The 23,258-nt window shown below is 38.6% G+C and overlaps 1 protein-coding gene across 12 annotated transcripts in view; it reads right to left on the bottom strand.

Moving 5' to 3' along the window:
* The window catches only part of MINDY2 (MINDY lysine 48 deubiquitinase 2), an 84,939-nt gene that overhangs the window by 16,991 nt on the left and 44,690 nt on the right, over positions 1–23,258 (bottom strand). For 5 of the 12 annotated variants that reach the window (XR_012414995.1, XR_012414996.1, XR_012414997.1 and 2 more), the window contains one exon: positions 20,373–20,475. Coding sequence is in view for 7 of the 12 variants with exons in the window: in XM_065547971.2 (XP_065404043.1) it covers positions 10,414–10,556; positions 18,910–19,032; positions 20,373–20,475 (369 nt within the window). In the remaining 5 variants the exon portion in view is untranslated. Of the gene's footprint in view, positions 1–10,413; positions 10,557–18,909; positions 19,033–20,372; positions 20,476–23,258 lie in introns of all 12 variants that reach the window. The other 7 variants (XM_005559653.5, XM_005559654.5, XM_015452877.4 and 4 more) reach the window with 2 other exon arrangements.

The raw sequence follows: 23,258 nt of genomic DNA, 5'->3' as shown, positions 1-23,258 counted from the left end.
AAGTGATAATAATAATATCCACTCCTCACAAAGGAGTTGTGAAGATTAAATGAGATAATCAATATAAAATGCTTAATAAAGTACAAGGCCCCTAACTGCTTCATAAACAGAAGATATATTCATGAGTATCACCTAAATCGATCTCAATTTCTGCGTCTATCTGCTTCTGTCTCCTATTTAAGAGAAAAAGATGAATGTCTCTGCTTGTACTATGGAATCATCACTTTCCTTATTCCAGTTTCCAATTCCCCCCCTCCCCTTTCAATTTAAAAAGTGACAATTTTTGATATATCAACCAGCTTTAAAAATAGCTAAATTTAATAGATTGTTACTTAAATGTAGCATTCTGTGGAAAAAAATTTCTACTATAGCATTAGTCAAAGAGGAAATAGAATAAACAAATTTATTTCTTTAACATGGTTTTAGTATTTATCCAGAATTGTACCTCCTTCTAAACTACTTTTCACTTCTAATCCCTAAACATAAAGTAAAAAAGCAAACAAAACCAACCTCAAAACTCATCTGGCTGAGTTTATGGTAAAAAATAACAACACAACAACCAACCTCAAAAACCTTGGGACTGAATATGCTTCAGAGAGATGTCAGTAATTGAAAACCAAGAGATAGGGGAAACAGTTATGACATGAATATAAAGGTCGATATGGTAAAAGCACAATCAAGGAGTCATAATAGGAAAAGAGCTATACAGATATCATTATATGAACCAAACATCTAGAAGCTATGTGATCTAGACAGGGGCCATGTCATCTTAGTTAAGAGCAAGCAGAAGTTATCAGAGGGTGGTGAAGGCGGGCTACGAAAATGAAATGGAACAACTAGACCTAGGATACAGAATTAGGTAAGGATAGGAATCCAACAGTCATGATCATGAAAAGCTAAACTAACTTAAAATATGAAAAGCTAAACTAACTTAAACGGGTCTGTTTCTAGAACAGAAATGGTTTATTTACAACCCATCTTTATACTTTCAAATTTCCTGCATGGATAAATAGTCATCTCACTATCTAGACCCACAGGAAGAGTCCTGAAAGCATTTGCCCTCTTATGGTCTCCTCACTCTGCTCGTAGAAATCAATCTAGTTATGCTGTTGAAAACCATAGATCAGTCGGGCGCGGTGGCTCACGCCTGTAATCCTAGCACTTTGTGAGGCCAAGGTGGGAGGATCACCCGAGGTTGGGAGTTCAAGACCAGCCTGGCCAACATGGTGAAACCCCGTCTCTACTAAAAAATACAAAAAATTAACTGGGTGCAGTGGCGTGCACCTATAATTCCAGCTACTCGGGAGGCTGAGGCAGGAGAACCGCTTGAACCAAGGAGGCAGAGGTTGCAGTCAGCTGAGATCATGCCACTGCACTCTAGCCTGGGCTACAGACCAAGAATTTGTCTCAAAACAAGAAAAAAAAAAAGCACAGATCTTCACGCTGGGCGTGGTGGCTCACGCCTGTAATCCCAGCACTCTGGGAGGCCGAGGTGGATCACCTGAGGTCAGGAGTTCGAGACCAGCCTGACGAACATGTTGAAACTGTGTCTCTATTAAAAGTACAAAATTAGCCAGGCATGGTGGCGTGCACCTGTAATCCCAGCTACTTGGGAAGCTGAGGCAGAAAAATTGCTTGAACCCGGGAGGCAGAGGTTGCAGTGAGCCGAGATCACACCATTGCACTCCAGGCAGGGCAACAAGAGTGACACTCTGTCTCAAAAAAAAAAAAAAAAAAAAAAAAAAAGGCATAGATCTTTATAGAATCATGAGCCTCCCAAAGTGTTGGGATTACAGCCATAAGCCACTGTATCTGGCCCCCAAATTAGCCGGACATGGTAGTGCGTGCCTATAATCCCAGCTACTCGGGAGTCTGAGGCATGAGAATCTCTTGAACGCGGGAGGCGGAGGTTGCAGTGAGCTTAGATCATGCCACTGCACTGTAGCCTCGGTGACAGAATGAAAGTGTCTCACACACACACACAAAATAAAAATAAAAAAAATAGGCCAGGTGCGGTGGCTTACACCTGTAATCACAGCACTTTGGGAGGCTGAGGCGGGCAGATCACAAGGTCAGGAGATCGAGACCATCCTGGCTAACACGGTGAAACCCCATCTCTACTAAAAATACAAAAAAAAAAAAAGAAAAAAATTAGCCGGGCGTGGTGGCGGGCGCCTGTAGTCCCAGCTACCCGGGAGGCTAAGGCAGGAGAATGATGTGAACTCGGGAGGCGGAGCTTGCAGTGAGCTGAGATTGTGCCACTGCACTCCAGCCTGGGTGACAGAGCAAGATTCCATCTCACAAAAAATAAAAAAGTAAAAAATAAAAAATAAATACAATAGTGAGGTGAATGTATATTTTGCAAGGATGATCTGCCCAGTTTAATTGTAGAAGACCAGGTGGATGTACAAGGAAAGAAGTGATACAAATGACAGCAGAAATTAGGGCTATTCCTATTTGTTGCCAATGGATAGATGAGGAATAAAAAGTTTAATGAAGAGTTCATGGAGGATATTACAAGTAATAACTAACAGAGATGGATTTCACTTTGCTAATAATGAAAGAAACACAAAGGTATTTTTCCAGAATTTAGCAACAGTAAACCACAAAACTAGGAATAAAAGGACTTTCCAACAATAGGAAGTCAATTAATATCTGTGGTCAGAGAAAATGTCCTGTGTAATAAAAATCATTGTTTGTACCATATTCGTTCAGAAGTGTGAAGTTGATTGGTAGATACTATTCACAAAAAATGAGTCAGTTTGATTAACACATCCATTGTGACCTCATGATGGCAGAAGGCTTAAAAAAGTCTGTAAAGATAAAATCAAGGCTAAACATGGTGGCTCACGCCTGTAATCCTAGCACTTTGGGAGGCCAAGGTGGGCAGACTGCTTGAGGTCAGGAGTTCGAGACTAGGCTGGGCAACATGGCAAAACCCTGTCTCTACTAAAAATACAAAAAATTAGCTGAGCGTGGTGGCACACACCCGTAATCCCAACTACTTGGGAGGCTGAGGCATGAGAATTGCTTGAACCTGGGAGGCAGAGGTTGCAGTGAGCCAAGATTGCTCCACTGCACTCCAGCCTGGGTGACAGAGTGAGTCTCTGTCTCAAAAAGAAAAAACAAACAAACAAAAAAGATAAAATCAACTGTGGTAAAAATAAATAAACAGATGAAGATGAAATCATGAAGTTAATAAACAGGGAATACTTTGTCCAGGTATAGGTTTTAGAAACATTTATATACTTTTCAATGGTTTGGTGTATTGAAACACCACCTAGTGGTCCTCTAAACACCACTTTGGTGTATAGAGGGTCACCAAAAAGCCTAACCCTAGGCTTATTATTATAAGCCCCTAGGCAGGGTGTGGTGGCTCACACCTGTAATCCCAGCACTTTGGGAGGCCAAGGTGGGTGGATTGCCTGAGGTCAAGAGTTTGAGACCAGCCTGGCCAACATGGTGAAACCCCGTCCCTACTAAAAATACAAAAATTAGCTGGATGTGGTGGCAGGTGCCTGTAATCCCAGCTACTCGGGGGGCTGAGGCAGGAGAATCACTTGAACCGGGAAGGTGGAGGTTGCAGTGAGCCAAGATTGTGTCACTGCACTCCAGCCTGGACAACAGAGTGAGACTCCATCTAAACAAACAAACAAACAAACAAAAAAACTCCACAAAGAAGAGTCTAACTTAACAGAGAATTCGCTCTGCTTCTATCCAATACCTTGAGATGGGAGTTAGAACAAAGATGTAATACTAAACAACACCATTCATAACTAGAAAGCATGTATACCTCCCTTACCCTCTTGTCAAAGAAGAGCCCACAGCTCAAACATCTCTAGAATTCCAAAAGACTTTGGATGACAAAAGATTTTAACACACACTAAAAAAAATTAATTAAATAAATATTAAAAAAAGCTTTCCATAAATAGGGTTTAGTAAATTCCTATGGAAATTGGTACAACCAGTAAAGAAACTGGAGGTTTCCTGGGTAATCATTTTTGTCCTGCCATCATGGACTTTCCCCTGTTGGCCTAGGTCTTGATAATGATATAAGATAATCATGAATACCTGGAAGCCTAAAGATCCTCTCTGAAAAGTCGTAATAAAAATTAGGCCACGCTCAGTGGCTCACGCCTGTAATCCCAGCACTTTGGGAGGTCAAGGTGGGCGGATCACTTGAAGGCAGGGATTTGAGACAAGTCTGGACAACATGGTGCAACCCATCTCTACTAAAAAAAAATAAGCCGGGAGTGGTGGTACCTGCCTGTAATCACAACTACTTGGGAGGCTGAGGCAGGAGAATCGTTTGAACCTAACAGGTGGAGGTTGCAGTGAGCTGAGATTGCGCCACTGCACTCCACTCCAGGCAACAGAGTGAGACTCCATCTTTTTTGTTTTTTTTTTTTTGAGACGGAGTCTCGCTCTGTCGCCCAGGCTGGAGTGCAGTGGCACGATCTTGGCTCACTGCAAGCTCCGCCTCCCAGGGTCACGCCATTCTCCTGCCTCAGCCTCCCGAGTAGCTGGGACTACAGGCGCGCACCACCACGCCCGGCTAATTTTTTGTATTTTTAGTAGAGATGGGGTTTCACCGTGTTAGCCAGGATGGTCTCGATCTCCTGACCTCGTGATCCGCCTGCTTCGGCCTCCCAAAGTGCTGGGATTACAGGCGTGAGCCATGGCGTCCGGCTGAGACTCCATCTTAAAAAAAAAAAAAAAAAAATCTCTAAAAAGTAGCCCCACTAACAAAATAATAGAAGTATAGATATTTATGTCTGACTGCCAGTTTATTATAGACTGGCAATTTATTATTATAAGCCCATAGGTGTAAACACCACTGAGGTAAAGCATTCTATCTAGATGTTAAATTTGTTTGTTGAAAGTATATCTTTTTTGTTTTTTTTGAGATGGAGTCTCGCTCTGTCACCCAGGCTGGAGTGTAGTGGCATGATCTCGGCTCATTGCAACCTCCGCCTCCTGGATTCAAGCAATTCTCCTGTCTCAGCCTTCTAAGTAGCTGGCATTACAGGCACGCACCATCACGCCCAGCTAATTTTTGTATTTTTAGAAGACATGGGGTTTCACCACGTTGGCCAGGCTGGTCTCAAACTCCTGACCTCAAGTGATCCACCTGCCTTGGCCTCCTAAAGTGCTGGGATTACAGGCGTGAACCACCACGCCTGGCCTGAAAGTATATCTTGAATTCTGTGGGATGAAATGTATTTATATGACAGATGTTTCAAAGAAAAAGAGTTCACAGGAGTAGAAAGATGGAAAACATGGTGACCATTAAATATAATTTTTCCTTTTTTTTTGAAACAAGGTCTTGCTCTGTCATCCAGGCTGGAGTGCAGTGGCACGATCACAGTTCACTGTAGCTTCAATCTCCTGGACTCAAACAATCCTCCCATCTCAGCCTCCCAAAGAGCTGGGATTATGGGCATACACCACCATGCCTGTTTTTTGTTTTTTTGTTTTTTTTAAAAAAAACGTTTTAAAAGTTTTTTGTAGAGACAAGGTATCACTTCATTGTCCATGCTGGTCTCTAACTACTGGGCTCAAGCAATCTTCCCACCTCAGCCTCTTAAAGTACTGCGAACACATGTGTGAGCCTGGCTGGTCATTAAATATGAAAGCATAAGATGTCCCTAAAAACTCAGAGTTCCTCAAGAGTGAAATGCTAGAAGGCAGTAGGAAGATATGGAGGATGTAGCTTTGAAAGTAGTCATAGTTTGTTTAAAAAAGGTTTTTTTTTTTTTTTTTTTTTTTGGTGCCATCATGGCTCACTGCAGTCTCACCCTCCTGGGCTCAGGGCTCAAGTGATCCTCCCACCTCAGCCACCAAGTAACTGGGTCTATAGGCACATACCACCACACTGGCTTACTTTTCAAAATTATTTGTAGAGACGGGGTCTTCCTATGTTGTCCAGGCTGGCTTTGAACTCTGGGCCTCAAGCAACTGTTCAGCCTTGGCCTCCCAAAGTGCTAGGATTACACGCATGAACCGCCTTGCCCAACCTCTATTTTTAAAAATTATTATTTGTGTCCTTACTAAATTACACATTCTCTGGGGCTCAAGTTTATAAAGAGCTACAAACAACTCAGGAATTAGTAGGACAGAGTAATAGTCTTAATGCTGAACAGCCTTAATAGAACAAAGGCACAATCCTCTCTCTGCCTTATTCCCTTAATGAGCAAATGGACACCATGCTGGAAGAACCCCTTCCCTAAATTTTATTTGGCATTTATTTAGTAATTTTAAAGTATTCCTTTAGGGGTTCTATTCTATATCAACAGCCAAAGTGTTATAGATTCTGTTGTAAATCAGGTAATCTGTCACTGGGTCAATGAAGAAGACATAATTTTGACCCTTATAAAGAATGCACTCATGTCTGGGTGCAGTGGCTCACACCTGTAATCCCAACACTCTGGAAGGCTGAGGTGGGCAGACTGCTTGAGTCCAGGAGCTCAACACCAGTTTGGACAACACAGGGATATCCTGTCTCTAAGAAAAAATTTTTAATTTGCCAGGTGTGATGGCATACACCTGTAGTCCCAGCTGCTTGGGAGGCTAAGCCATGAGGATCGCTTGAACCCAGGAGGCAGAGGTTGCAGTGATCTGAGATTGCACCAGCACACTCAAGCCTGGGCGACAGAGCAAGACCCTGTTTCAGATGAAAAAAAAAAAAAAAAAAGGCACTCACTGGGTACTCTGTCAGAAGTAAAGCAGTGTCTTATCTAAAGACTGAGGATTGGAAAGCTGGTATAATAGGAATACAGGAAATAGAACCGAGAACTGTAATGGGTCATAAATAATCGCCCAAATGCCCATAGGATCCCTGGAGAACACAAGATTTGGATCATATTAAAACGGAGTTACTCTATCAAATGCAATGCATGGTCTTTGATTAGATCCTGGTTTGAACAAATCATCCATAAAACTATTTTGGGGACAAGTGGCAAATTTGAATATGGACTAGATTTTAGATATTAAGAATTATAGTAGCCACTGCGCTCCATCCTGGGTGATGGAGTGAGACCCCACCCTGTCTCAAAAAATAATAATAATAATAATTATAGTTAAGTTTGAGATGCAATAGGCCGGGCGTGGTGGCTCACACCTGTAATACCAGCACTTTGGGAGGCCAAGGCGGGAGGACCACAAGGTCAGGAGATCAAGACCATCCTGGCTGACAGTGAAACCTCTACTAAAAATACAAAAAAATTAGCTGGGCGTGATAGTGGGCGCCTGTAGTCCCAGCTACTTGGGAGGCTGAGGCAGGAGAATGGCATGAACCCGGGAGGTGGAGCTTGCAGTAAGCCCAGATTGCGCCACTGCACTCCAGCCTGGGTGACAGAGCAAGACCTCATCTCAAAAATAAAAATTAAAATTTAAAAAAACCCCAACACTTTACAAGATCTAATCCCTGTCTATCTATTTAGCCTTTCTTCATTCCTTTTATTTGCTATGCTTCAGGCACACTGACTTTCTTTTAATTCCTCAGGAGTCAAGCTCTTTCCTTCCTCAGGGCCTTTGCATACATGCTCTATCTGCTTAGTTACTCTTTTTTGGCCAACTTATTAAACTAGAAGATTCACTTTTTAGGTATCATTTTATTTTTATTTAATGAATTAATTTATTGAGACAGAGTTTTGCTCTTGTCACCTAGGCTGGAGTGCAACAGCATGTTCTCAGTTCACCGCAACCTCTCCCTCCCAGGTTCAAGCGATTTTCCTGCTTCAACCTCCCAGGTAGCTGGGATTACAGGCGCCCACTACCATGCTCAGCTAATTTTTGTATTTTTAGTAGAGATGGGGTTTCACCATGTTGGCTAGGCTGGTCTCGAACTCCTGACCTCAGGTGATCCACCCGCCTCAGTCTCCTAAACTGCTGGGATTACAGGCATGAGCCACCATGCCCAGCCTCAGGCATCATTTTAAATGTGACCTTCTCAAATATATCTTTCCTGACACTCCCTAAGTTGTAAGTCCTGATAAAAGCAACTAAGTTATAAATCCTGATAAAAACACTCATAGCTTGTGATATGTATCCTTAACAAAATGTATCTCAGTAGAAATAAATTAACAATTATTTGTGTAATTATTTAATATCTGCCCCTTGTCAAACTAGGAGGTCCTTAATAGGCAGACACCATAGCCGCCTTGCTCGTGCTGTATTCCGACTACTAGTGAGCACCCAGACATGACACCTGCTCAATAAATATTTGTTAAATAAATGAATAAATCCTAGACTTGAAAGGTCAGGTTAAGTAAGAAATAAAATGATTTAGCAGTATTCACCATGTAGCAATAAATCTGATCCTTATATCCTTTGGCCTCAGAATTCTGAGGAGTATGGATGACTCTGGGCCCATATCTGACCTAGATATAGCTAAAATGTTGAAGTTATACAAATGAGCTGTTGCTATAACCAAGATAGGGAGAGCCAGGGCTTTAAGGGTATTCTTACACAGGCAAACAAATCATTATTTTATACTACTCTGTGTAATTCACTGACTAAAGTGTTGAAGAAAATATGAAGATGTAATTCATGACCTTAATAAGATACTTTCGTTTAGGAAAAAAAATGACACATTTACATGGAAAGAAAACTGGTAACTAGGTATTAACCAATAAGGGCTAAAAAAAGATGATGTAGCCAATAACAGCTAGATGATGGTTAGACAATTGTACTCTGCCTTAGCTGCACATTAAAATCACCTGAAAAGCACTCAAAATTAATCATGCGCAGATCCCACCTCCATTTAATGGAGTTGGTGGTAGGTTCTGAGGACTGGCATTTTTAAAAAAGCTTCCCGTACAGTTTTAGCATACAATTTGGGTTGAGAACCAGTGGTCTGAGGAAAGTAGAAGTAGCTTTACTAAAGAGTTAGTATTTGAAATGTTTCTTAAAGGATGGGTAAAATTTGGACAGGCAAAAAGGAATGAGAAGAGCTTTCCAAACAGGGCTTAAGGAGTGAGATATGGCAGGAAAGTGCAGAAATTAGAAGGTATAATGTATGTATGGGATGGAGGGTTATCAGTGAATAGACACCATTTTGGCTGAAGTAAAGTATTGGTGAATAGAACATATCTTGTATTTTTATCCCCATGCATGAAGTGCTACTGAACATTTTTGGTATATTATTGACGGCATCAGTACGGTATTCTACTGTACTATTGAAGGAATCTATACCTTCAATAGGTATAAGGTGACAAACTTCTGAACTAAGTGAAAGCTCTAACAACAAAAAGAATGGCTATAAGAGATAAAAAGAGTAAACCAGTAAATGACAGAGCCATAAATGGCACTATAGGAAGAATTTAAAGCTACACATTATTAAAGAATTTAATGTTTGGTCACACCAAATTCATTAAACTTTAGTAATAGCAAACCATCATAAAGGCAAATCATCTAAATAAATAAAAAAGTTTATTCTAAATTCCTTTAGCACTGAAATATAAACTTCCATCATTAGATGTCATCCTAGTTCTGGCCGGGCGTGGTGGCTCACGCCTGTAATCCCAGCACTTTGGGAGGCCGAGGCGAGTTATCACCTGAGGTCGGGAGTTCAAGATCAACCTGACCAAAATGGAGAAAGCCCGTCTCTACTAAAAACACAAAATTAGCCAGGCATGGTGGCGCATACCTGTAATCCCAGCTATTCAGGAGGCTGAGGCAGGAGAATTGCTTGAACCCAAGGTGGAGGTTGTAGTGAGCCAAAATCACGTCATTGTACTCCAGCCTGGGCAACAAGAGTGAAACTCCATCTCAAAAAAGAAAAAAAAAAAAAAAAAAAAAAAAGCCTGGGCATGGTGGCTTACGCCTGTAATCCCAGCACTTTGGGAGGCCAAGGCGGGTGGGTCACCTGAAGTCGGGAGTTCGAGACTAGCCTGACCAACATGGAGAAACCCTGTCTCTACCAAAAATACACAAAAATTAGCGGGGTGTGGTGGTGCATATGCCTGTGATCCCAGCTACTCGGGAAGCTGAGGTAGGAGAATTGCTTGAATCCGAGAGGCAAAGGTTGCGGTGAGCCGAGGTCGCGCCATCACACTCCAGCCTGGGCGACAAGAGCAAAATTCCATCTCAAAAAAAAAAAATAAGTCATCCTAGTTCTATCTCTAGGGTTTATCTTTTTTTGATTCTTAGAAAGAAAATAATAAAATACTTATTGCAAAGATCTGTGAAAAAGAAGTGGAGAATTAAAAAACAAAAAGTGATTTGAGGTAACACTTCAATTGTTAATCCATCCCATCCTTATAAAGTACTGTATTTAATAATTACCTTCATAATTTGATGGTTACAAAATATTATGCTAAAATCTTTTATTTATAAGCAGATCAAAAGACATCTCTAAATCAAGCTCTTTTGATTTAGAATCACAATTAAATAGCTATTTCTATATCATACCTTGTATTTGGTCATGGTGCTAAAATGATTATTCCGAAAGAACACACAAAGTTCTCCTTCCTGAACCGTTGAAGTTAGTTCACATAATCCATGGTATGTCAGTTGAGTGGCTGTGTTATTTAGAAACTGCTCAGCTACAAAGCCTATAGAACCAATGCATAATATTAGATAGAATAATTTCAAAATTAAAAAGTTATTCTTTTTCTATTTAAAGTGTGTTCCAAGCATGGAAAAAGGCCTATCATTATAATACTTTCCCTACTACTTTATGATGACTCCAAATTGGACATCTGTGATTTTAATTTTGCTATGAAATATGTGTATACAGAAATTCCTAACCTAAAGAAATAGTTACATGAAATTCTTTTTTATAAACAAATGAATTTACTTATACCTCACCTACTATTACAAAGGATTTCATGCAGGTTGCAGTAAAAAAGCAGACACAATAAAACTAAAACTCATCAAAGCAAATAAAAAGACAGGTGTCAGGCAATTTTAAAAATGGGTAGGAAAGAAAAATGTCAGTCAACAGCTACCTTCCCAGTAGCAAGGTGTTTTCACATTAAAAGATTTTACAAAAATCCTAGATAATTCTTAAACTTCTCAATTCTTAATTGTAAACTTCTCAATTCTTGCTTTAAAACTACAAGTAGGCATAAGGCTGAAGAGAAAGCCGTGGGATAAATGATGCCATTTGTAATGGCTTTTTATGCCATTTTTATTCTAATCTCCTCCAACATATGCCACTCATGTAGCTGTATCAAGTTTGGAAACAGATCTTATGGCTTTTGTTTTTGAAATACAATAAAATATGCAGAAGTGATCTGGGGTATAGTTTAAAACATATATATACACACACACACACGCACGCACACAGCTGATCTTCATAAACACAATTGATCCTCATTGCAAGTTCGTATCTGCAAGTTCATCTGCTGGCTAAAATTTATTTAGAACCCTCAAATCAACACTTGCAGCATTTTTATGCTTGTTTGTGGACATGTGAAGACCGGTGAAAATTCTGAGTGGCCCAATGTGCACATTCCCAGCTGAGGTCAAACAAGGCAACATTCTGCCTTCTTGCTTCAGCTCTCTCACATACTGTAAACAAGTGTCCCTTTCATGGTCTATTTAGTGCCAAGTTTTTCACATTTTTATGCCTTCTGTTGGTGATTTTGCTGTTTCAAACAGCATCCAAGCATAATGCCAAAGTGCTGGCTAGTATTCAGTAGACAAAGGCTGTGATGTGCCTTACAGAAAAAATACATGTGCTAGGTAAGTTTCGTTCAGGCATGAGTTATACAGGTTGAGAGGCTAAGTATCACTTATCTGAAATGCATGAGACTAGAAGTGTTTTGGGTTTGGATTCTTTTGGATTTTGCAACATTTGTGTTATACTTATCAGCTGAGCATCCCTAATCTGAAAATGAGAAATCTCAAATGCTCCAATGAGCATTTCCTCTGAGCGTCATGTTGGTGTTTAGATTTTGGAGCATTTTGGATTTTGGATTTTCAGATGAGGCATATTCTATCTGTAGTGCTGTTGGCTGTGAGTTTAATGCTAGTGAATCAACAATGTATATTAAATAAGGTGTGTTTAACAGAAACACACATAAAACAAGTTTATGTATTGATCAGTTGATGAAAATGTTGTTACCAAAGGCTCCTTGGAAACTAACTCATATTTATCCTAGGGACAGTGGTTCAGCATTCACTAATTCAGTGTTCACAGCAACTTTATAGAACATAGCTATCATAAATAATGAGAATCAACTGTATACATATTTTTTTAAACTTGTATTTCTCTTCTTTGCCTCCTTCCTTTTGGAGTAAGGAGAGATGTCTCAGAAGCAATGGAAGAGGAGGGAAGGGAATGCCCTAAAAAGTTTCATAAGTGATCTGAGAGATACAGATATAAGGACTAAAGATAAATCTGTGGTATGAAACTAACACTTCAACAATAAATTTAAAATAAAACTTGGTAGGGCCAGAAGCAGATAACATAGGTTTATTCCACTCCCTAGACATCCCTTAGTGTCAAACCATAGTACTTCAAGCTACAAAGTAGTTGTAAAAAGTTACCACACTATAGTTATCACACTACTGCAAGGACTTTGTTATGACAGAAAGTACAAAAATTATAAAGAGGTCTATAGTCAAAAGAAATTCATTGAATACTTGCAACTTTTTCGGTTTATACATTTAGATATAAGAAGTTTCTCCACCTGATTACTGTTGTTACTTTGCCAAGTACTAAGTTACCATATACTAATGAATAGCATTTATGATGTACACTAGTAAATAGCATTTACTATTATGTAGCATTTAAAGAGTAGGCATTATGCCTGTGCTGAAAAGTACCACTGCTATCTGTAGTATCTGTATTACTAAATGTTCCCTTCACAAAGATGTTTTTAAATGCCCCTTCCATACCTTACTCACACAATATCCTCTCTACAGATCCCTCTCAAAAAGATAGAGAAATTCAGTAGATATATAGCACATTACTTTCATGTTAGTGTGAAATTCAAAAATTCAATATTAGAAAGGTCTTTCTCTGCTACTTCTTTTTACAGAATAGGACATAGGCTCAGAGACAATAAGTGACTTGCCCAAGGACATAAAACTAGTTATGGCAAAGTGAAGACTGTAACCTAGGAGAATTATTATGGGTATTAAGTTTTAAAATTTATTGCAGATGAGTATTATAAATGCCACCTGAATTGTATCTCTCCCAAAACCATAAAGCATAACTTATTAAAAACTAGGAAAAACAATGTTTCGTAATTCTCCTGTCATCTCTTAAACAGTGGTTTTAGTGGAAAAGGCTAATCTAGTTTTAACTTTTTACAACTATTTAAACAAATTTTGGAAAACAACTCTAAGTGATACACAGTGGTTTATTTATCTGTAGACTTATCAGAGCATCATTATAATGCTCAAAGAGGTGTTACTGATTCAAATAATCCATGGTTTATTTACAACATTCACATTAAATCTCAATTTTATTGTTAGATACTGTTATTGATGATACTAAAGGTAAAAAAATTCACATAATGATAATAGAGTATTATTCATGAGAATAAATGTAAGCCCTATTTTCCTGAGAAGATTACTATATTTGAAAATATTTCTTATATTCAGAAATTCAAGGCTGGGTGCGGTGGCTCACGCCTGTAATCCCCGCACTTTGGGAGGCTGAGACGGGCGGATCATGAAGTCAGGAAATCGAGACCATCCTGGCTTACACAGGGAAACCCCTTCTCTACTAAAAATGCAAAAAAATTAGCTGGGCATGGTGGCAGGCGCCTGTAGTCCCAGCTACTCAGGAGGCTGAGGCAGGAGAATGGCATGAACCTGGGAGGCGGAGTGTGCAGTGAGCCGAGACTGTACCACTGCACTCCAGCCTGGGCGACAGAGACTCTGTCTCCCAAAAAAAAAAAAAAAGAAAAAGAAAAAAGAAATTCAATAATAAATTAGTTCATTAAATTGTTTTCCTCTATTACTGGACAGTTATTAGAGAACATGAAAGTAATGAATGCCTTAGAGATGGTGAAGTTAGAAAGACAGGTACTATCATTAGGTAAAAAGGAATAGAATGTAGAAATAGGAAGGAAGGAAATTTGATTTATTTAAAAATGTTGCCTAGATGTGGTCCTGTCTGAGATTTGTGTTCAAATTTAAGCTTAGTCAGAACTTAACTTGTCACTGTGACAGCTTTAAACAATCTAATTTTAAAGAATTTAATCTATATTTAAGTTTCAAAGATCAAATACATTATATGAATGTATTTTTTTCTCAAAAGGATGGGCAAAACAATTTATTTTAATGACAAATGCCCAGATTTTACTTGAAAAGATAAAAGCTCATACAATTTTTTTTTGTTTTTTTTGAGACGGAATCTCACTCTGTTCCCAGGCTGGAGAACAGTGACGCTATCTCGGCTCACTGCACACCTGGCTAATTTTTTGTATTTTTAGTAGAGACAGGGTCTCACCATGTTGGCCAGACTGGTCTCGAACTCCTGACCTCAGGTGATCTACCTACCTCCCAAAGTGCTGGGATTACAGGCGTGAGCCACCGCGCCCAGTCCACTCATATGATTTGATTCCAGGAGTGCAGTAGGGAGCCCAGAACATTTTACTGTGCCAAAAAATAAGTGCTCAAGGAAAGATGAGGAGATACAAAAGAACACAAGACCCAACTTGAGGGCATCCCACTGGCCATATCATATTTAGAACAATTAAAGCATCAAAAAGAATAATGATAATGGATTATAATACACTGAATAAAAAGGAATCCATGAGTTTATATTGATATAATTTTTTTTAATGGGGAAGGAGGAGAAGGAAGAGAAGTGAAAACTGTTCTGTTACAGAAGAATAACAACTAATAAATAGAAGGAATAACAGAAATTATGACCACCACAGTAATAATTGATTCAGGCAAGAATCAATGGATGCCAGATCTACTGGGTGAAAGATTATTAAGGAATAGCATATTCACACAGTTCAAAGAATAACATCACAGGTGACTCATTAACTACCAAGGGAAAAGGGCATCTTTACAGTATTAAAACCTGGCAGATATTATCTTATATTTGAACATCACCAAGAATGAGATAATCAGGCTCATGTGCCCCCGATTTGATGCACTGGGAAAGACATAATGTCACCTATGTAGCATCCCTGCCAAAAATATATAACCTGAATCTACTAATGAGGAAATAATCAGATGAATCCAAATTGAGGAATATTCAATGGAACAACTGGCCTGGACTATTTTAAAAAGTCAATGTCATAAAAGACAAAAAAGGAAGGAAAGGAGGGAGGAAGCAAGGAAGGAAACGAGGGAGGAAGCAAAGAAGGAAGGAAGGGAGGAAGCAAGAGAGGAAGGAAGGAAGAAGGTTATAGAACTATTCTACATTACAGAAGACTAAAGAGATGTGACAACTAAATGATTCTTAATTGGAGCCTACATTGAAAAAAATTAAAAGCTGTAAGGGGCATTACTGGGAAAATGGGATAATTCTGAATATGAACAATATATTAAATAATATTGTATAAATGCTAAATTGCTTGAGATAATTGTATCGTGATTATATAGGAGAATTTATATAAGAGAATTCCTTGTTTTTAGGAGACAAATGATGAAGCATTTACGGACAAAGTGCTTTATTTGCAATTAATTCTCACAAGATTTAGGGAAAAAAGAGTGTGTGGGGCTAGGTGCAGTGGCTCATGCCTGTAATCCCAGCACTTTGGAAGGCCAAGGCGGGCAGATCACCTGAGTTTGGGAGTTTGAGACCAGCCTGACCAACATGGAGAAACCCCATCTCTATTAAAAATACAAAATTAGCTAGGTGTGGTGGTGCATGCCTGTAATCTCAGCTACTCGGGAGGTTGAGGAAGAAGAATCGCTTGAACCTGGGAGGCAGAGGTTGTGGTGAGCCAAGGTTGCATCATTGCACTCCAGCCTGGGCAATAAGAGCAAAACTCCGTCTCAAAAAAAAAAAAAAAAAAAAAAAAAAAAAAAGATTATGTGTTCGGTGTGTAGGAATACAGAAAAAAAGAAAACATTCAATATATTAACAATTGGTAAATTTAGGTAAAGAGCATATAAATGTTCATTGTGCCATTATAATATTTTTTATGGGTTTGAGATTTTTCAAAATAAAAGTTGAAGAAAGAAAAAGGAAACCAATATTATTTAATAAAAATAATAAGCCAAACTATAATGTTCAGTATTTATGGCACATAATAAAGGCTCAATAAATATTTTAATAAATGAGTAATACATATCCTAGAAATATTTTTATAAGTGTATTTTTGTCCTAGGATCAACTGTTAAAGAAACATTCCTAGGCCAGGTATGGTAGCTCACACTTGTAATCCCAGCACTTTCGGAGGCGGAGGTGGGCAGATCAGCTGTCAGGAGTTTGAGACCAGCCTGGACAACATGGTGAAATCCTGTCTCATCTAAAAATACAAAAGATTAGCCAGCGTGGTGACGTGAGCCTGTAGTCCCAGCTACTTGGGAGGCTAAGCCAGAACAACTGCTTGAACCCAGGAGGCAGAGGTTGCAGTGAGCCGAGATTGCACCACTGTACTCCAGCCTCCAGCCTGGGCAACTGAGCAAGACTCTGTCTCAAAACAAACAAACAACAACCACACACACAACAAAAAAGAACGATTCCTGAGAGCATCTGGAATTAAATGAATAGCTCTGGTGAAGTCTGGCTGCTGGTACTGTGCTTTTTTTAAACTTGCTGATTTTTGCTGCCATGAAAAATCAGCATCATCACAACCAGATTCAAAAAGGTATTGTTTCTATTCATCACTATACTGGAAAAAAAGTAGAAAATAAAAAAGGTATCAACACCCAAAAGCACTGTGTTCTACAAATAAGTATTCTACGTAAAGTAAAAGTTCTATACCTTTACTTACAAGGTATTTGCATCAAGAAAAGTGAATGTTATCTAAAACAAGTTGAAAGAACACCTAACTCTATTTGATTATTTGCTAAATAACATTTCTTTTTCCTTAAAAAGGAATTTGAGGGAATATATTTCTTATTCTCCATACCTTGATAGGAAATAAAATGTGTGAATTTTTAAAAAGTTATCACCTGTGACCAAAACTTATTATTATTTTTTTAATAAAGATTAGAAATAAGTCAGCTTTGAGGTATTATACTGATTTAAAGGGAAAGCTACAATTGCAGGCTAAACAGAAAAAGAAAGCAGATTATTTCAACTGAACACCACTCAAGATAATATGATATATGATGGGCTGGCTGAGGTGGCTTATGCCTGTAATCTCAGCACTTTGGGAGGTCGAGGCTGGCAGATCACCTGAGGTCAGGAGTTCGAGATCAGCCTGGCCAACATGGTGAAACCCCATCTCTACTAAAAATACAAAAATTAGTCAGGCATGGTGGCACATGCTTGTAGTCCCAACTACTCGGGAGGCTGAGGCAGGAGAATTGCTTGAATCCAGGAGGCAGAGGTTGCAGTGAGCCGAGATCATGCCACTGCACTCCAGCCTGGGTGACAGAGCGAGACTGTCTCAAAAAAAAAAAAAAAAAAAAGATAATATGATGAAGAAAAATGATGAAGGAAACCTAATTGCTAAAAAGTAAGTAAAAATGTCTATTATGGTCTATTATGGCCTTTTATTTTCCATGATTTCTTAGTGTTTTATACAAGTAACCATTAGTGTTAAGTAATTATTTCAAATGAACTACATACTTGTAGTCACTTATGAACAAATATCTAGTTTAGCTTTTTAATTATGCTGAATGACACATATAATTATTCTTTAATATGGAAATCTGGCATGTAGAATTTCACCACTATGAAATTTATATATCAAGGAAGTAATCAATAAATATACCCAGTAGATATTCCCTAAAAATTCTATACCATTTTAGAGGGTTTCTTTCTTTGCTTTTACCATGATGTTCTTCCTAAATTATCAATAACACATATATTAACTATAGTTTTTCGTTATCCTGAGGAATCAATGTCAGAAAAATAATAATATTTGTGACATCAGGTTAAGGAAAAAGAAGTAATGAAGGGATTGACTTTTTTGTTCATTTTATTAATTATTGTAGTACTAAGTCCCATCCTTACTGTATTTGTAGCCATAATTGGGAAAGATGTTAAAAGTGTTTCACATAACTTCATACTCCATAAGTCAGTTTATCCAAGTATTACTTCTTGGCTAGCATTCTGTCTGTTACCACTTTCTGAATCATATTGTTCCTTCAAGTACTACTGAATAGCATACTCTAGTATACTGGACATTACTGAAGAAGGATTCCATAGATAGACATTTTTAAAATAGGAGCTTCTTTTTAGTAATATATCTATGGTAATGAGAGCTTGTATAGGAATGCAAACTTCTAGTGAGTGGAGTTTTTCCCCCCTACAGTCTAGTTCATTGAGAAGGAATTTTGTTAATTGAGATAAAACACTTTTCTAACAGTTTTTGTTGCTTCTTTCCCTCCTAAAATTTGAACATTGCTGCCTCATGCTGTAACGAAAGAGTTGTCAGAGAAATCAACGATCAACGACTGTATAATGTTTTTTGCTTTTTGTTTTTTTTTTAAGACAGATTCTATTCTGTTGCCAAGGCTAGAGTGTAGTGGCATGATCTTGGCTCACTGCAGCCTTGACCTCCTGGGTTCAAGTGATCTTTCAGCCTCAGCCTACCAAGTACGTGGAGCTACAGGTGCCTGGCTAATTTTTTATTTTTATTTTTTAGAAATGGGATCTTGCTACATTGCCCAGGCTAGTCTCAAACTCCTGGGCTCAAGCAGTCCTCCTGCCTCAGCCTCCCAAAGTGCTGGGATTACAGGTGTGGGCCACAATGTCCAGCCTGTCCCTGTATCTTTATATGTTTATTGCAAGTAGAAGACTAGCATAAACATCCCAGCCTGATCAAGACAAAATCCCATCTCTACGAAAAATACAAAATTAGTGCATGCCTGTAATCCCAGCTACTCGGGAGGCTGAGGCAGGAGAATGGCTTGAACCTGGGAGGTAGAGGTTGCAGTGAGCTGAGATCGCACCATTGCACTCCAGCCTGGGCAACAAGAGTGAAACTCCATCTCCAAAAAAAAAAAAAAAAAAAAAAGATTAGGATAAACCTTAACTAAAATACTATGCATTTTCTTATTATTTTCCTCTTTTGCAAAAATGTGTTAAACTTCTGGATAATTAAGTAATATAATTAGTTGGGTTCTGATTAATATAGATGGAATTCATGCACATATCTTTTATATGCTCATATGTTCTTGTAGTCGTCAGTTTTAATTCTTAAAAATGTGATTATTGTAATAAACTTTCATTATATCTTATGTAAAATAATTGTGTGTCTGAGACAGACTAAAACTCACGCTCTACTTCTCATAATTTCTCTTTCTTTTTTGTTTACCTTTCATAGAAAGAAGAAGTATAGCCTCAGTATTTGTGTGTATTTTTGAAAGAGTAAAATGGGGACTAAGAAGGTATATCTACATGCTATGCCTTTTGATAGCATTCTGTTTCAAATCTCCACTTCTCATCATTGACTGGAACACAGTTGAAAAAATATTAAACTGATTTTGTGATGATGAATTTAGGAATTCCAGTTAGCTAAGGATTAGGAAAACTGATTTTCAGAGGCATATTTTGATCCAGAATGGGGCTTTAATATATTATATTATACTGAAACGTAAGGCAGTAGTCTACTAAAATAGAGTACTTGAGCACCATAATACTCATCTCAGTCAATTGAAGTATTCAGGATCAATGATAAAGTCCATTCAGTACTCCTAAATAATAAACCTTTTTTAAAAAAGTAATTATCAGTAACCTCTGGGTACATGACCATACCAAAGTTAGCAAGTGATTCCAAAGATTTTTAATAGAATTGAGGCCTGATTTTACAAGTTAAATGAAAAAGAATTCTAGGAAAAACCTTTCATTGGCACCTTTATGAAGGATTACTTCTTTTTTTTTTTTTTTTTTTTTGATACAGAGTCACTCTGTTGCTCAGGGTGGAGTACAGTGGTGCGATCTTGGCTCACTGCAACCTCCGCCTCCTGGGTTCAAGTGAGTCTCCTTCCTGCCTCAGCCTTCTGAGTAGCTGGGATTACAGGCATGCGCCACCATGGCCGGCTAATTTTTTGTTGTACTTTTAGTAGACACGTGGTTTCACCATGTTGGCCAGGCTGATCATGAATTCCTGTCCTCAGGTGATCCACCTGCCTCGGCCTCTCAAAGCGCTGGGATTCCAGGCGAGAGCCACCATGCCCAGCCTATGAATGGTTACTTCTTAAAATTCATACAAGTAATATGACATGTGTTTTTTAGAAGTCTTATTTAATAAATTTGAAAGATATTAAATTATTAGAAAAATTGTCTTGCCAAGAATTTCAAAAGTCAGGAAACAGCAGCACTCACCCACCTTCACTAACCAGCTCACTATTGTCTGACTGTTTACAAGAGATGATCTTCTCCACTAGTTGGTTGTAGCTGCAGTTACCAACAGCTTTTACGATGTCATCAATCTAGAAAACAAATGACTGTCTCACTAATCATGGTAAGATTAGAAACAAAACAAAAGAAAGCCATATCACTCTTTATAATTTTATTCTAATACTAAATATAAAACTATTATTTAAGAAAAACAAAATCAGCACTAAAATCAACACCCAACAGTTTCCAAGTTTGTTTACAGCTCAGTATGACACATTATGAAAAATACTGCAGTTGTATTATTTTAATTATGCAAAAAAAGATTAAATAGGATTATTACATGCAACTTTATTTCTTAAGGTCATAAACATGTATTTAAGTGATCAAAATAAAACATAAACTATTTCAGGAGAAAAAATAAGAAAATATCAATTTTTTTCCACCCAGCATAAACTACCAAGCAACAGTTTTTTTTTTTTTAAAGTAAAAAACAAATGTTGCACATTTAAAGCAAGGCAACTTTAAATATGTTAATTTATAGGATTAATAAAATTATTACATTTTATTACTTATTTCCTAGAGAAGTATAGTGGAGATGTGAGTAGAGATAACTAACGTTATTTTCCTGAAGAAAAGTATGTTAATCAGGAATGGTATCTGCTTCATGGTTCTTATTTAATCTTTGTTTTTGGAGGTACAGCAGAAGAGTAAATTTAAACTTTTAAGCTACAGGAAAATAAAATTGGGCTTCTTTTTTTTTTTTTTTTTTCAGACGGAGTCTCGCTCTGTCGCCCAGGCTGGAGTGCAGTGGCCAGATCTCAGCTCACTGCAAGCTCCGCCTCCCGGGTTCCCGCCATTCTCCTGCCTCAGGCTCCCGAGTAGCTGGGACCACAGGCGCCACCACCTCGCCCGGCTAATTTTTTGTGTTTTTAGTAGAGACGGGGTTTCGCCGTGTTAGCCAGGATGGTCTCGATCTCCTGACCTTGTGATCCGCCCGTCTCGGCCTCCCAAAGTGCTGGGATTACAGGCTTGAGCCACCGCGCCTGGCCAAAATTGGGCTTCTTTACTCTGTCTCCATTACACTTTGCTTTGACTATAGAAGAAAAAGAGGTTTCTACTGTCTAAACAACTTACATAGTTGCCTTTCCATACATGAAAATATATTTATTTATAAATTATTTACATGTATTGCTGTATTAACAAGTTATATACCTAATAGATACAAATTTTAGAATTATATAAATAAAAATAAGAGGGCCAATGTTTTCTTCCTACATTCAAATGATCACCTTGAGGACTTACTCTTTGAATACCACAGGTCTCAACATATATCTGCACATACTCAGCAGTGGTTTTCAAACTTGGGGAGCTTATTAAAAAGATGTAAAAGAATTTCAGGCTCAAGTTGCTTCTCAATTGTGTAAGTTTTCATTCCACTGCGCAGGTGATTCCGATGCATAACAAGTTTGAGAACCACCATTCTAGGCTATAATTTATTTTCCTTGTTTATGAAAAAGTCTACAATACTAAGAGACTCTTAACTCATACAACTGGAACTGATGATTGGTTGAGACGACAATCAGTTAATTCAAAACGTCAAAGCAGGAAATTGTGGAAAATGTTTACAGGCATAGATATCTTAAACATTTTTTTTAGTCGGGGGAATGGAGTCTCATTCTCTTGCCCAGGCTGGAGTGCAGTGGTGTGATCTTGGCTCATTGCAACCTCTACCTCCCAAGTTCAAGTGATTCTCCTGCCTCAGCCTCCCGAGTAGCAGGGATTACAGGTACCCGCCACCACACCTGACTAATTTTTTTGTTTGTTTTTAGATGGAGTCTCGCTCTGTCACCAGGGTAGAGTGTGGTGGGGCAATCTTGGCTCACTGCAACCTCTGCCTCCCAGGTTCAAGCGATTCTCCTGCCTCAGCCTTCCTAGTAGCTGGGAGTACAGGCGCCTGGCACCACGCCCAGCTAATTTTTGTATTTTTTAGTAGAGTCGGGGTTTCACAATGTTGGCCAGGATGGTCTTGAACTCTTGACCTCAAGTACTCTGCCTTTCTCAGTCTCCCAAAGTGCTGGGATTACAGGTGTGAGCCAATGTGCCTGGTCCATATCTTAAACATTTCATATTAACTTAAAACACAAAAATGTATTCAATGGTCAATCTTTTGATGCAGAGCCAAACAAATCCTTTTCTTTGCGAGAGGATCCTTGGGATAAGATTCTATGTAGATCGCACAAAAAACATCTATGAGTTCCAGCTTTGATTTATGTAAAATGAGAAGTTAGACCCTTAAGAAACAATTTGAGGGCACAATCTCTTCAGATGTTATTTTCCTCAACACCTTTACTTTATAGTGCTTTTCATTAGTGACTCAATTTCAGTAAGTCTTTTTAAGAATCTGAATTTTCAATTCTAAGAAATCCACAAAAATACAGCTACAATAAGTTGGCTGTGGTGGCTCACACCATAATGCAAACACTTTAGGAAGCTGAGGCAGGAGGATATCTTAAGGCCAGGAGTTCAAGACCAGTCTGGGCAACACAGCAAAACTCCTGTCTCTAAAAATAAAATAAAATATTTTTTTGAGATTTTTTTTCTTACTCTGTCTCCCATGCTGTGTCACCCACAATGGAGTGCAGTGGTGTGATCTGGGTCTCACTGTGTCACTCTTGCTGGAATGCAGTGGTGTGATCAGAGCCCACTGCAGCCTCAACCTCCCAGGCTCAAGCAATCCTTCCACCTCAGCCTCCTGCATAGCTGGGACTATAGGCACACGCCACCACACTCAGCTAATTTTCAAATTTTTGGTAGAGACAGTCTCATTATGTTGTCCGGGCTGGCCTCAAACTCCTGGGCTCAAGCAATTCTCCCA

Source organism: Macaca fascicularis, chromosome 7 (assembly GCF_037993035.2).
Source record: "Macaca fascicularis isolate 582-1 chromosome 7, T2T-MFA8v1.1".
In the NCBI taxonomy this organism is placed as follows: Eukaryota; Metazoa; Chordata; class Mammalia; order Primates; family Cercopithecidae; genus Macaca; species Macaca fascicularis.
The sequence above is the reverse complement of the archived record's forward strand: the minus strand, read 5'-3'. Positions and strand labels throughout refer to the sequence as shown.